We start from the raw sequence: 12,078 nt of genomic DNA on the forward strand, positions 1-12,078 counted from the left end.
AGCTTCGAAAATCACACTTTCATGATTACATATAGATTGAAATGGATTTCGCTTAAAGATACGATGATTTCAATTATTTAGAAATTCTATAAAATCTTTAGATTCTACATTGCTTGTTTGTTTTTTTCTTTTTATTTCATTTTAACATTTAAGAATTTCAAAAATGAAAGTAAGGATACTTTTTTTTAGTCATTGGAATATATTATATCAATAAATTAAATATCCCTTTCAATATCCTGAAAAATGAATGTAATCACCATCATATAAAAATAAGAACCTTGAAACAGCTTTCAATAAAACTTGCATTGTTCTCAAAATTTATGGTTTTACTAAAACAACTCATCAAGTAATTTGCAAGACAGTTAAGACAGAACAGAATAGAATAGAAGATTTCCTACACTACATTTTATAATCGTAAGTTTGTAGAATATGACAGACTTAAATTACAATTATATAGTATTTATAGTTTGTATGTATGTCTTATATACATTTCCTAAAACTTGAAAGCTTTATTAAATATTTTTACATGCAAGTATGAAAATACATTTGACAATATAGCGAAATATTATGTTTTATTAATTTCTATTGCGATACAATGGGGCTCTTTTTGTCTATATCAGATATATTCGCGTTGTTCTGCGGCGCAGCTCCGTTCCCAGGGCTGGCAGGAATAGCTCCCGCCCGGTCAATACTCCACGGATTCGAGCCGGAGATGGGCGAGTCGGCGTGCCCAAAGCCGGTATGATTATCGTGCTCCACTGCATTGGTTCCATCGTACTGCGTGTTCTCTAACCGGGTGATCAGCCGTTCGTCCTCCTCGCCGAACTCACCACCCATTAACGTGGGCTCACCCACTACCATCACGTCTTGCGAGGAGAGGGAAAAACTCGGACCGGAGGGGGATCGTTTCTGGTTCGTCACAGGCGGGGTGTTTGCATTGGTTCCGCCACCCGAATTTGAACCTTTCCTTTTGCGTCTTTTGTTAGGCGGCCGCTGGGGATCCTTCTTGCCGGGCGGAGCCACCATGCGCTGCCACTTTTGGAAAAGTGTCGTCTTTAGGCAATCCCGTGGACTCAAAGCATAGGCCTTGTGCCGCGACATCAGCTCTTGCATGGGCTCGAGAATGACGCACAGGCGGAGATAGTTGAGCGTGGAATTGGTGATTCCGGCTCTCGTGATGTTCTTGGTTATCTGGTCCAGAAGCATCGGATCGGGCGGTAGAGAGGTTCCGATCACAGACCTGGGAATCAGCTCCCTATGGCCCTTGATGGTCATGTGCCACGACTTGATGCGCATGTAGTCATCGTACATAAACTCCAGGATCAGTCTTGCGTCGGCGCAAACTTTCGTGAAAAACGGCTTGCCGTGCTGCGTTATGACCGTGCACTGGTCGCAGTCCAGCGTGATGGACGTGTTGTGGAACGACTCCTTGGCATGCTTCAGCTGAAAGTACAGGTCGGAGACGCCTCCCTCGTAGATACTGCGGAAAAAGCGCGGGATTAGCGTGCGCCCGATCGTGTACCGCTTGGGTCCGTCTTCTAGGCAGAAAAGAATCGTCAGCCGGGCGTCGTCCTCGAAGAACTCCGTGGTAAATGAGTCCCACCAACAGTTGTCGCTCTCCTCGTTGCGTTGCTGCAGCCGCTTGTTCAGTTCGAAGACTCGGTGCTCGGTATGACTGAAATAGGAGTTGTGCCTTCTGAAGCCCTGGTCGATTCGCTCCATTTGCTGTGGGCCACCCATCATCGGATGATTTCCTCCATGACCAAAGGGCGACGCCGGTGGCATGGGATTAAACTGCCCGCCAACACCAAAAACCGTGGGTGATGAGAAGTGACCTCCCTGCCCGCTGTTGAAGGGTGTACCGGAGCTGGCTGGCCGGCTGAACTGGCCCAATCCCGATGATGGCGATCCAAAGGGACCGCCCACGGGTCCGTTGAAGTTTCCCGCCGTTGAGGATTGCGGATAGTTGCCAGGAATGTTTTGCGCGCCAACGGGTCCGGGTGTCGATGAGCCCGAGGGTGCGGGTGAGGAGGTATACTGAGGTGTGTTCGAGCCAGGCTGGTTGGTGTTCTGGAACACTATCGACTGGTTTCCCGCCGGCGAGGACTGGCCTGCTGGCGGATAAGGATTGCCGCCAGAGTTGTAGGGCAGGCCGCCTTGCGGAAATCCGCCTTGGTTGCTGCCGTCCGGATTAAGCGCCGCCGAGTTCGCCGCTGGGAGCATAGAGCCGCCCTCGGACACCGCTTTCCAGCTGCCGTCGTCAATGTTTGGTTGAGAAGTCATCGTATTGCCACTGTTCAAACCCCTACGATTCATGCCTGTGGTAAATGGTTTCGGGCATTCGCGTCAGCCTGCAAATAGAATCAAATGGGCAAATGCATTAGGCGCATCGTATTATTTAAGGCAGCTTGGTGTATTTATGAGCCTGTACGTATGTATGCACTTGTCTGTATGTCCAACTGCATTTACAAAATATGTGTGTACACACACACACTTTTCTTCGACCGATTCGCATCGGGGAGAAAAGTGGTTGGAAGGCCCCAAGGCGCTCTCCCAAATGTGAACAACTAATTCCCGAATACGCACCTTTGCAAAAGGCATACAATATTTCAATTCTTAAAGCACAAACACATATAAATGTATCTACAATTTAAGAAAACTGATTGGCCTCCACCGATAGTTTTGCTTTCCAAATAGCCAATTTCGATAAAAATGGCACGCAGACGACAGGTTTCTGTATATCGGGGAACGAGTTGAGAAGGAACACGAAGACCACCGGCTTTATTCGATTATTTTTAAAACTTCAAATAAATTAATAAATGTAAATTATAAATAATTACATGAGAATTTGACATTTTTAAAGAATATAATTATGTTTCATAATTATGTTAGGCTTCCTAGTTACATAATAAAATTCCGAAACTTTTTGTTTTGGTATTTTTTATTTAATATTTTTTTAATCTTTTATGAGGAATTTATTTATTGTTATTTTAGAATCTAAAACCTAAAATTTATATTATTGTTTGTTTGATAAACATAATAAATACCATAACAAAATATATTCAAAAAATCGATGGGTCGTGAGAGATAGTAGTGTTTTGTGTTCCATTGCAGCTTCGTTCCAACCCAGATGGCGCCGCGCCCTTGACTTAATAATTTAGTATGTGCCGTATAAATTTGTAATCAAAATATGATTGTTTAACACCGTTCTGTTGCTTAAAAAGAAGTAGTTTATATTTTATATTAATGCGATTATCAGATAATTGCACATTGGACAAAAAGTGATGCACTCACTTGTTGAACGTTTTTGTATCAGTGTATTTGTGAATGTATGTTATCTGTAAACGGCATTTTTAAGTTCGCACGTTTGTCAATATTTGGTATATTTCAACATGTTTGAGGCACTTTCGGCCACCAATCATTGATATTAATTGCCTTTACTAACTTTAGTAAAGGAAATCTAGTTTAAATTTCAAGAACTTGCGAAAATGTGTTCTATATGCACTTATATATGTACATCTGTCGACATTCCTGTGTACATGCGTGTGCGTTAAAATGTATGCGTTCTAAACGAAACTAATTGGCATTCCCTTTTCAGAGCAAGCAAAGATGTCAACCGAGAGCTTAAACAGTCTTAGCGACTTGGAATTGCACAGGAAACTGATCCAGAGCGGCTTCCCCAACACGCCGGTGACCGAAACAACCCGGGCAGTTCTTATTGAGAAGCTGCGGAAACACACAGTAGCTGATAAGAGGAAAAGAAAGAGCAACAAGTACGTGTTGTACTCAAAGGACCAGCAGGAAGCGCCTGCCTATCAATATCCCCAATATTCTGGATTTTCAAACGGTGTGGAGAACAACAACGATGCCGAACTAAGTCGCACATCCTTGGTCTTCAGTCAGCGTAGCTTCGACGAGTGCGACTCTAGCCCACTCCATCTATCGGCTTCGAAAATGTACGCCCCACCACCTGTGGTAGCATCCAATTACGACGGCGACTGCTCACCCCACTCCCTGAGCCTGAATGGAAAATACCGGCAACAATGCTCCATGCCCTACTCGATCGACACTTCGAATAACTACGGTAAGCCGAGCAGCAAAGTCAAACTCTCCGATGGCGGTGTTGTCAACCGGCTGCTCAGTTTTCGCGACGCAACGATTCAGCGAAAATTCAACTCCAAAGTTCCACTTACAACTCAAGGATCACGAGTGCCCCAGAGAGGTGGTAGACTTAATCGGTTCGCCTTGTCAGATCTGAAACAGTTCTTTAAAAACCCCGACATCCGACAATCTGTAATACCACAAGTGCTTATTTCACTTTTCTTAATTTTCTTGACAATAATCACGGTCCTATATGTAAGCAAGAGGTTCGAGCAGAGTCCCATCGATAAGGCCGTGCTTAAATACACGTTGTGCAACCCGAACGATGTACAATTGGCCAATGAAAGATCGAACTGCATAGGAAAGGATTCTCTTAAAAATGCTTTGGACATGAGTGAGGAGCTCATCAAGCATCTGAACGAAAGGGCCCGGCTACATCACTGCAAGGACCCCAGCTTGTCACCCACATTGGAAGTAAATGAGTTTGTCAGGGAATTATTGAGCAACTCAAAAGGCAACAGTGCCAATTTGCAAAGCAATCTGTTGGCCACAAAGTACCTAATCGCCGAAAACCCACAGTGGATGATTCAACTTGTAGACTCATCCAACTCTCTAGGTCAGGATCCATACTTTGAACTCTCTGAACCCAGTCTGCCACTTAAGTGCATTGTTCTCAAGAAAGTTACACGTTTTTTTACCCTTATTGGTACGATATTTTTGGTAGTATTGGGATTCCTCCTCGTTTACTTTGCAGTGGTACTCTACCGCGTCAAGCAAAAGGAAGCTCTTATGGCGGTCGACCAATTCACAAAGGATATAATTAACGAACTGATCTACCATAGTTCCCAATCCGAAAGCCCCGAGGTGATCATATCCCAGCTTCAGGAAAAATTCGTGCCAGCGAAGAAACGTTCTAAGCATTTAACTGCGTGGAACAAGGCGCTGAAACAGTTGGAGAAAAACGACAGCCGCGTCTTGTTTGGAATGGTTAATCGGGACGGGAAGGCACTGCGTACGATTGCTTGGAACAGGAACCTGGACAAAAAAGATGCCGGTCTGGTAAAGAAATGGCAGAGTCCCGCATTCGACAACTCCAACAAGATCGCCAACCCACCGACGCCCTGCCTGAAGATCAGGCACATGTTTGATTCCTCTGAAATCAACCAAGCTAACCTGAAGCAGTCGATCGTCGAGTCCATCATAGAGAAGGTTGGGCCGCGTTGTAAGATCTGCGACGTGCAATTGGATATCCAGTCCTGCTGCGTCTACATACGGTGCGCTAGCGAGGAAGACGCCGGCATGATTCACAACGAAATTAACGGCTGGTGGTTCGACAAGCGCCTGATTTCTATAAAATTCTTAAGACTTGAACGCTATCTTAGCCGTTTCCCCGTGCCCTCGACCGATCAAATTTACTTCCATCCCAGCGAGGCAACCAACACTCACTCATAAAAACCACACTCTACACTAGATACTTAAGTTATTAAATGCGAATTTGTTTTTAATTGTATCCAATTGGTGTTTTTCTTTACGAATGGCGAAATGGTCTATATTTGTCTGCAATCAAACAGTTAATAGTAGTTTGAAACGAAACAAGGACGTTGTTACTTTGCTAACGAGTTCGAAGACAAAGCACTTTCCCCGGTTTCCAGGTGCTTAATGAGACGGTAGAGGGCGGCGGCTTCTTTTATTTTGCTAAATCCCACGCAAAACGCTTCGATTTCAATGAAAAGTTCCTAAAAATATACATTTTTATGCTTGATATAGTTAACATCCAATTGTGTTGTGCCTCACCTTGACATTAACAATCTTATTTCGAATAAGGGATTGAAGAAATACACAAACAAGTCGAACCAGCCGGGATTGCATGTATTTGTCCTTTACAGTTTCACAGGTCGAGATGCAATTGCTAATGTACAAATGGATAAACTCCGTGGGCAGAGGACCTGAAGTAGTAAGCCTAAAAAATAAGAACATTATTGGGCAATGGTTTACATGGAATGTATCATGTTTCCTACCGGTTAACCACTTCCATTGAGTGCAAAGTTATGTCCATATTAACCAGTATGTTAAAATACTCTGTTATGTCGGATGTCATCATCAGTCTTAGAAGAATTTCAATAGAAATCAAGGGATTGTTTTCCACCAGAAGAGGCAGCTGAAAGTCAAATTATTTAATAACTATTATATTTATTCTGTAGCATTATGTACCCACCTTGGCAGGTGTCAACCCATATTGGTGAGCAATGTCCGTATTCTGTTTTAACAAATCGTCGAACAGGATTTGCTGATCCTGGAGACTCAAGGGTTGAAGGAAAGCTTGTTCAATCAAATGTTTTGTATTGGGCGTCACATAGTTCGATTTGTCGTAGAGTATTTCCAGTTTTTCGCTATTTGACTGATTTATCCACAGCAATTCGTCTTCGAAATCCATTAAAGGCGGGGCGATGGAGAGGAACATGTTGGCGTCTTTTGAATTTAGGTTGTCAGATGTAAGACTTCATAGATTTGCTTATTTTATAGGGTATTTATATGCCTATATTAAATTAATTCAGATTTTCTTGAGTTCTTCGATGTTTTCTTTTGTAAAGCAGTATGTGTCCACATAGTAGTGTTGGAAAATTCCATCGGTATGTGCAAATAGATAACAGCTGGTATGTGTTATCGATGAATCTGATAATTTTATATAATTTGAATAACGATTTATTAAAATTTAAACTATTCGTAGCGTAAAAATATTTTTTTGAAATTTTCTAGGGTCCTAGATTTCAATTTTGGATCCATATTTTTCAATTTTTTCTGATGCACCCCCTTGTAAAATCCAGGATGTCCACTTTTGCCCCAATCCAAGCCCATATCTTGGCCAATTCTCATCCGATCCTTAAGCGGAGTACCTTAATCGATTTGTAGTTCCATTGCCGTTTAATTTGCATCAAAATCTGGAAACAAAATTTTCGATCCCCATTTTTCGATTTTTTCTGATGGACCCCCTTGTGAAATCCAGGATTTCCACTTTTGCCCCAATCCAAGCCCATATCTTGGCCAATTCTCATCCGATCCTTGAGCGGAGTACCTTAATCGATTTGTAGGTCCATTCCCCTTCAATCTGCATCAAAATCTCGAAACAAAATTTTCGATCCCCATTTTTCGATTTTTTCTGATGGACCCCCTTGTAAAATCCAGGATGTCCACTTTTGCCCCAATCCAAGCCCATATCTTGTCCAATTCTCATCCGATCCTTGAGCGGAGTACCTTAATCGATTTGTAGTTCCATTCCCCTTCAATCTGCATCAAAATCTCGAAACAAAATTTTCGATCCCCATTTTTCGATTTTTTCTGATGGACCCCCTTGTAAAATCCAGGATGTCCACTTTTGCCCCAATCCAAGCCCATATCTTGGTCAATTCTCATCCGATCCTTGAGCGGAGTACCTTAATCGATTTGTACTTCCATTCCCCTTCAATCTGCATCAAAATCTCGAAACAAAATTTTCGATCCCCATTTTTCGATTTTTTCTGATGGACCCCCTTGTAAAATCCAGGATGTCCACTTTTGCCCCAATCCAAGCCCATATCTTGTCCAATTCTCATCCGATCCTTGAGCGGAGTACCTTAATCGATTTGTAGTTCCATTCCCCTTCAATCTGCATCAAAATCTCGAAACAAAATTTTCGATCCCCATTTTTCGATTTTTTCTGATGGACCCCCTTGTAAAATCCAGGATGTCCACTTTTGCCCCAATCCAAGCCCATATCTTGGCCAATTCTCATCCGATCCTTGAGTGGAGTACCTTAATCGATTTGTAGGTCCATTCCCCTTCAATCTGCATCAAAATCTCGAAACAAAATTTTCGATCCCCATTTATCGATTTTTTCTGATGGACCCCCTTGTATAATCCAGGATGTCCACTTTTGCCCCAATCCAAGCCCATATCTTGGCCAAGTTTTAGTTTGTGCGTTGCATATTTAGTTTGTCCCACTATGCATGTGGCTACTAACACTAAAATTTAGTGTTGTAACAGCGGCCGAACTTCGTTGATTGCCCTTCCCAACACTAATCAATATATTGGACGAAAATGTGTATACAAAAGTTAAAGTAACCATTTTCATGTGTGATAAGGGCCAAGTATTTAGTGCGAGACATTCGAGCGCCCAGTGAGACGGCAGGTATTATCGCCAAAAGCGCGCAATGGGTCGCGCATCGTAGTTTTTGTTCATCGGCTGCTGGCGGATAGAAGACTCCGCATCCGCTGTAAAACGGTAACAGCCCTGCCTTCCCCCTTGTGTAATAGCCGTGCCTTTAAACCGATTCCTGCAGTGCGAAGTTAAAAATAAAAGGATATCCGAAATCAATGATATATTTGGCACACCGACCAGTTTCATTGGCAATTCGTTAAATGGGAACACACCCCATTGCCGGACTATTACATGAATCTTCGCTCGAAAGCAGCACTTAACAAGCACTTGTTCCCATTCCGAAACGCTAAAATACTATAATTATAGTTTTAGCTAAAATCGGGTAGTTTCGCGGTTGGAAGCGTGCCAAGGAGCCACAGAGGAGTGATCATGACGCTGGAGACGCAGCCCGTTGGTGGGGTGTGCGACGGGAAAATAGCCGGACTCTACGACTTGGAGGAGACCCTCGGATCGGGACACTTTGCTGTGGTTAAGTTGGCTCGACACGTCTTTACCGGCGCCAAGGTGGCCGTCAAAGTGGTAGATAAGACCAAATTGGATGACGTCTCCAAGGCGCATCTATTCCAGGAAGTGCGGTAAGCTTCTGATCCTAATTGTCCTTCTCAGTCTGTATTTAATTCTATCCTAATCTTCTTTTAGATGCATGAAGCTTGTACAGCATCCAAATGTCGTTCGTCTCTATGAGGTTATCGACACTCAGACCAAGCTGTACCTGGTGCTAGAGCTCGGGGATGGCGGCGATCTATATGATTACATAATGAAGCATGATACCGGGCTAAGCGAGGAACTGGCCCGGAAATATTTCCGCCAAATCCTACGTGCAATCACGTACTGTCATCAGCTGCACGTGGTGCACAGGTGAGGTCCCACTGGCCACTAAAACTGATAATGCCCCTTTTATGCCGCCGATCACTAATTTACGTAACCTGTTGTTTTGTTTTTGGTTCGATCCACACGCACACCCAGGGACCTTAAGCCGGAGAACGTGGTGTTTTTTGAAAAGCTGGGCTTGGTCAAGCTAACCGACTTCGGGTTCAGTAACAAATTTTCGCCTGGCCAAAAACTGGAGACCTTTTGTGGAAGCCTGGCCTACTCTGCTCCGGAGATACTGCTGGGTGACTCCTACGATGCTCCAGCAGTAGGTAAGTCTATCATTCCTATTTCTTGACTTAAAGTTAACGTATTCATCTTTATTTTAGACATTTGGTCGTTGGGAGTGATCTTGTATATGCTAGTATGCGGTCAGGCGCCTTTTGAAAAGGCCAATGACTCGGAAACCCTCACAATGATCATGGATTGCAAGTACACGGTGCCGTCTCATGTGTCGACAGATTGCCGGAATCTTATAGCATCGATGTTGGTGAGGGATCCGAAGAAGCGGGCCACCGTTGAGGAAATTGCTGCATCTGCCTGGCTGAAACCCATTGATGAGCCCGACGGCACAACAAATGCATCAGGCACCACAGAGCACTTTCTGCCGTTGGTTAGCCGAGAGCAGCTGGGTGAGGAAGATCACGCTTTTATCATTCAAAAAATGATAAATGGAAATATTGCGTCCAAGGAAGAGATATTGCAGTGAGTATTGGTAAAAGATAAAATTAAATTAGTATTTTTGGCTCACCATGCTGACGTCATTGCAGGGCTCTCGACAAAAACAAGTACAATCACATAACGGCCACATATTTTCTGCTGGCGGAACTTCGACTACGCCGGCGGCGAGAAGAACAGGCCCAAAAGCAGAGGCTATTAAACGATCCCGGCCTAAAGTAAGTGAAGTTTTTAAATATACGTTTTTATTACTAAATTTATTGGTTTGGTAGATCTGGTGAAACGAGCCGCAAGCCTGTGCCGGAGAAACCTAGTCCAACAGAAGTTCTCAAGGAGGCTGTATCCATCAGCATTAATGTGACATCAGCTGGTCATCTTGGCAACGATGCCGGGAAGCCAGTAAGTTGATTGCATATCCTTCTTCCCCTCGTGAAATCTAATTAATTTGTAAATCAATTAAAAAGGACAAGCGCAGCCGCAAGTGCAGTATTGTGAGGGAGGAGGATGAAGAGGAATCGTCTAACGAATGCTCGGGCACTGGAAACGAACTAGTGGTGACATGCCCGCGTAGGGTAGCTGACTCCGTCGGCATTCTCTGCCGACCAATTAAAGAGCAAACAAAAACAGAGCCATTAGGTCCTGACAAGGGTCAGAATGTGCCCAGTTTTGGAGTTGCAAGCAATTCACGCACAAAGATCGTTGTGGCCGTAGACGCTACACTGGCCCAGAAGCTAAAGCAGATGGAAAAGAGTGCCAAGATTGACGAGGACACGCTAAGTGGCCTTAAAGAACTTGAAATTGGCAAGCTAAAGCCGTTGCCAAGCAGCAGCAAAAATCCAGTGCTGACACACCGGCGCACAAAACTGAACAAAATCCGAACACCGTCCTGCAGCAGTTCAGAGGCTTCAGACGATGACACCAAGACGCGCAATAAGAAAAAGATCAACAAGTTCGTAGGCGACACTCCCGTGCGGTTCCGTATGCATCGGAGGGACTCGCACGACGACTCAAGCGACTCGCAGGATCAGTTGTATCCACCGCCAGGCTCGGCCAGCAGTGCAGCGAACTTTATTTCCAAAGGAGGCTCTGTAAGTGGAAAAAAGGAGGGACAATCACAGTGTAAGGAGGTGAGTTGGCAACTTATTATTAAATACTTTGTAGATTTTTTAATTCATATATTTATTTTTCATAATTAAGCCAAACAAATCTGAAGAAACAAGGAAATCTCATACACAAAAATGCCGGAAGCAGCATAAGGACCATGGTGACAAGCATTCCCAGGCTGACAAGCAGCAAGGAGATAGTACAGCAACTTCTTCGACCAGGAGGCGCCGGATTCGCGAAAGTCAATCGCTGGATAGGATCACAGAGGCTCAGGAGTACGACATGCGGCACCGTTGCTACGCGGAAAGTGAGGCACCATCCTCGTCATCGTCGTCCACCCAACATATCGATCAGAGGAACTCTCTAATCAACCTGAACACTAGCACATTCTCGCTTGCCGAAACCAAGGAAGAATACGACGAGGACCCCATCGGGAGTACCACAGACCAAATTATGAATACTTTGAATGCAGCCAAAGCCACGTTACAACAAGAGCAATATTTTAATCACACCATTCTAAGTAGAAACATCAACAGCCACAATAATAACAATCATGTCAGCAGCATCCAGAAAGCCTCAAATAACAGCCAGCACCAGAGGAAGTCCAACGAAACACCAAAAGATATTTACAATCTAAACTCAATCGAGAAGATCGATCTGATTTTGGAGGATAAAAGCCTTACCAAAGCAATACACGTTTCCGGCGCTAAATGCTTTGTCACGAAGAAAATCCGACGGCTTGGAAAGTATTTTCCCGTGATTAATTTTTCTTAATAGACACAGTTACTTCATTGCAAAGTGCATTCTAACTTGGTTAAGCGAACTACGTAGAAAATATGATGCATGTATTAATTAAAAATCGTAAAGAGTTATATCCCGTATATAAGAAGCGCGCGAGAATATTTAAATTTAGTGATAGCGTAATTGTTTTGTCTGTCGTCATATTACGCTTAAATTATTCTAAATATATTAATTTATGTATAATTGTAAGTCTAATCACTCAATGCAATATTTAGTGAAAATACATTAAACAAATATAAAGTGCCGCATTAAAAAGTGTCGATTTATTATTCATTTAGCTATGGTACGGTTGAATTTTAAATGTCGCGGGCTTTCAGAAAGCTTATTTC

The 12,078-nt window shown here is 43.4% G+C and overlaps 4 protein-coding genes across 9 annotated transcripts; 2 read left to right on the forward strand and 2 right to left on the reverse strand.

Moving 5' to 3' along the window:
- Positions 1-555: 555 nt before the first annotated feature.
- On the reverse strand, positions 556-2,741 carry LOC6494896 (LIM domain-binding protein 2). Its single transcript, XM_001959436.4, has 2 exons — positions 2,587-2,741; positions 556-2,351 (listed from the first exon to the last, which is right to left on the reverse strand). The coding sequence occupies exon 2, from the start codon at positions 2,314-2,316 to the stop codon at positions 583-585; it is 1,734 nt and encodes a 577-aa protein (XP_001959472.1). The 5' UTR covers positions 2,317-2,351; positions 2,587-2,741; the 3' UTR covers positions 556-582.
- A 314-nt stretch (positions 2,742-3,055) lies between these two features.
- LOC6495740 (inner nuclear membrane protein Man1) lies at positions 3,056-5,611 on the forward strand. 4 transcript variants are annotated; one of them, XM_014907986.3, is made up of 2 exons: positions 3,056-3,160; positions 3,599-5,611. In XM_014907986.3, exon 2 carries the CDS (start codon positions 3,610-3,612, stop codon positions 5,551-5,553), a length of 1,944 nt encoding a protein of 647 aa, XP_014763472.1. In that variant the 5' UTR covers positions 3,056-3,160; positions 3,599-3,609; the 3' UTR covers positions 5,554-5,611. The 4 variants fall into 4 exon arrangements, with proteins under 4 accessions (XP_014763472.1, XP_014763471.1, XP_014763473.1 ...); XM_014907985.3 differs by having other exon boundaries at positions 3,115-3,380; XM_014907987.3 differs by having other exon boundaries at positions 3,115-3,329.
- LOC6494894 (CCR4-NOT transcription complex subunit 11) lies at positions 5,577-6,827 on the reverse strand. Of its 2 annotated transcripts, XM_014907575.3 has the most exons (5): positions 6,317-6,787; positions 6,120-6,259; positions 5,896-6,061; positions 5,710-5,837; positions 5,577-5,658 (listed from the first exon to the last, which is right to left on the reverse strand). In XM_014907575.3, the coding sequence occupies exons 1-5, from the start codon at positions 6,560-6,562 to the stop codon at positions 5,649-5,651; spliced, it is 690 nt and encodes a 229-aa protein (XP_014763061.1). In that variant the 5' UTR covers positions 6,563-6,787; the 3' UTR covers positions 5,577-5,648. The 2 variants fall into 2 exon arrangements, with proteins under 2 accessions (XP_014763061.1, XP_001959474.1); XM_001959438.4 differs by having other exon boundaries at positions 5,577-5,837; positions 6,317-6,827.
- Positions 6,828-8,120: 1,293 nt separating this feature from the next.
- LOC6495741 (SNF-related serine/threonine-protein kinase) lies at positions 8,121-11,938 on the forward strand. 2 transcript variants are annotated; one of them, XM_014907988.3, is made up of 9 exons: positions 8,121-8,359; positions 8,603-8,871; positions 8,936-9,154; positions 9,263-9,438; positions 9,496-9,871; positions 9,937-10,062; positions 10,117-10,243; positions 10,309-10,971; positions 11,042-11,938. In XM_014907988.3, the coding sequence occupies exons 2-9, from the start codon at positions 8,666-8,668 to the stop codon at positions 11,720-11,722; spliced, it is 2,574 nt and encodes an 857-aa protein (XP_014763474.1). In that variant the 5' UTR covers positions 8,121-8,359; positions 8,603-8,665; the 3' UTR covers positions 11,723-11,938. The 2 variants fall into 2 exon arrangements, with proteins under 2 accessions (XP_014763474.1, XP_032307081.1); XM_032451190.2 differs by having other exon boundaries at positions 8,121-8,871.
- Positions 11,939-12,078: the final 140 nt, after the last annotated feature.

This window comes from Drosophila ananassae, chromosome 3L (assembly GCF_017639315.1).
Source record: "Drosophila ananassae strain 14024-0371.13 chromosome 3L, ASM1763931v2, whole genome shotgun sequence".
Classification (NCBI taxonomy): domain Eukaryota; kingdom Metazoa; phylum Arthropoda; class Insecta; order Diptera; family Drosophilidae; genus Drosophila; species Drosophila ananassae.

Bases quoted from the DNA above. Each gene is read 5' to 3' on its own strand.
- LOC6495740 (XM_014907985.3), top strand. From the start codon at position 3,332: ATGTTATCTGTAAACGGCATTTTTAAGTTCGCACGTTTGTCAATATTT. The intron at 3,381-3,598 runs GTATATTTCAAC...TTCCCTTTTCAG, and splicing joins CGCACGTTTGTCAATATTTG to AGCAAGCAAAGATGTCAACC.
- LOC6494894 (XM_014907575.3), bottom strand. From the start codon at position 6,562: ATGTTCCTCTCCATCGCCCCGCCTTTAATGGATTTCGAAGACGAATTG. The intron at 6,260-6,316 runs GTGGGTACATAA...TTTGACTTTCAG, and splicing joins ATGGGTTGACACCTGCCAAG to CTGCCTCTTCTGGTGGAAAA. The intron at 5,838-5,895 runs GTGAGGCACAAC...GTATATTTTTAG, and splicing joins ATAAGATTGTTAATGTCAAG to GAACTTTTCATTGAAATCGA.
- LOC6494896 (XM_001959436.4), bottom strand. From the start codon at position 2,316: ATGAATCGTAGGGGTTTGAACAGTGGCAATACGATGACTTCTCAACCA.
- LOC6495741 (XM_032451190.2), top strand. From the start codon at position 8,666: ATGACGCTGGAGACGCAGCCCGTTGGTGGGGTGTGCGACGGGAAAATA. The intron at 9,155-9,262 runs GTGAGGTCCCAC...ACGCACACCCAG, and splicing joins CAGCTGCACGTGGTGCACAG to GGACCTTAAGCCGGAGAACG. The intron at 10,063-10,116 runs GTAAGTGAAGTT...TTGGTTTGGTAG, and splicing joins TTAAACGATCCCGGCCTAAA to ATCTGGTGAAACGAGCCGCA.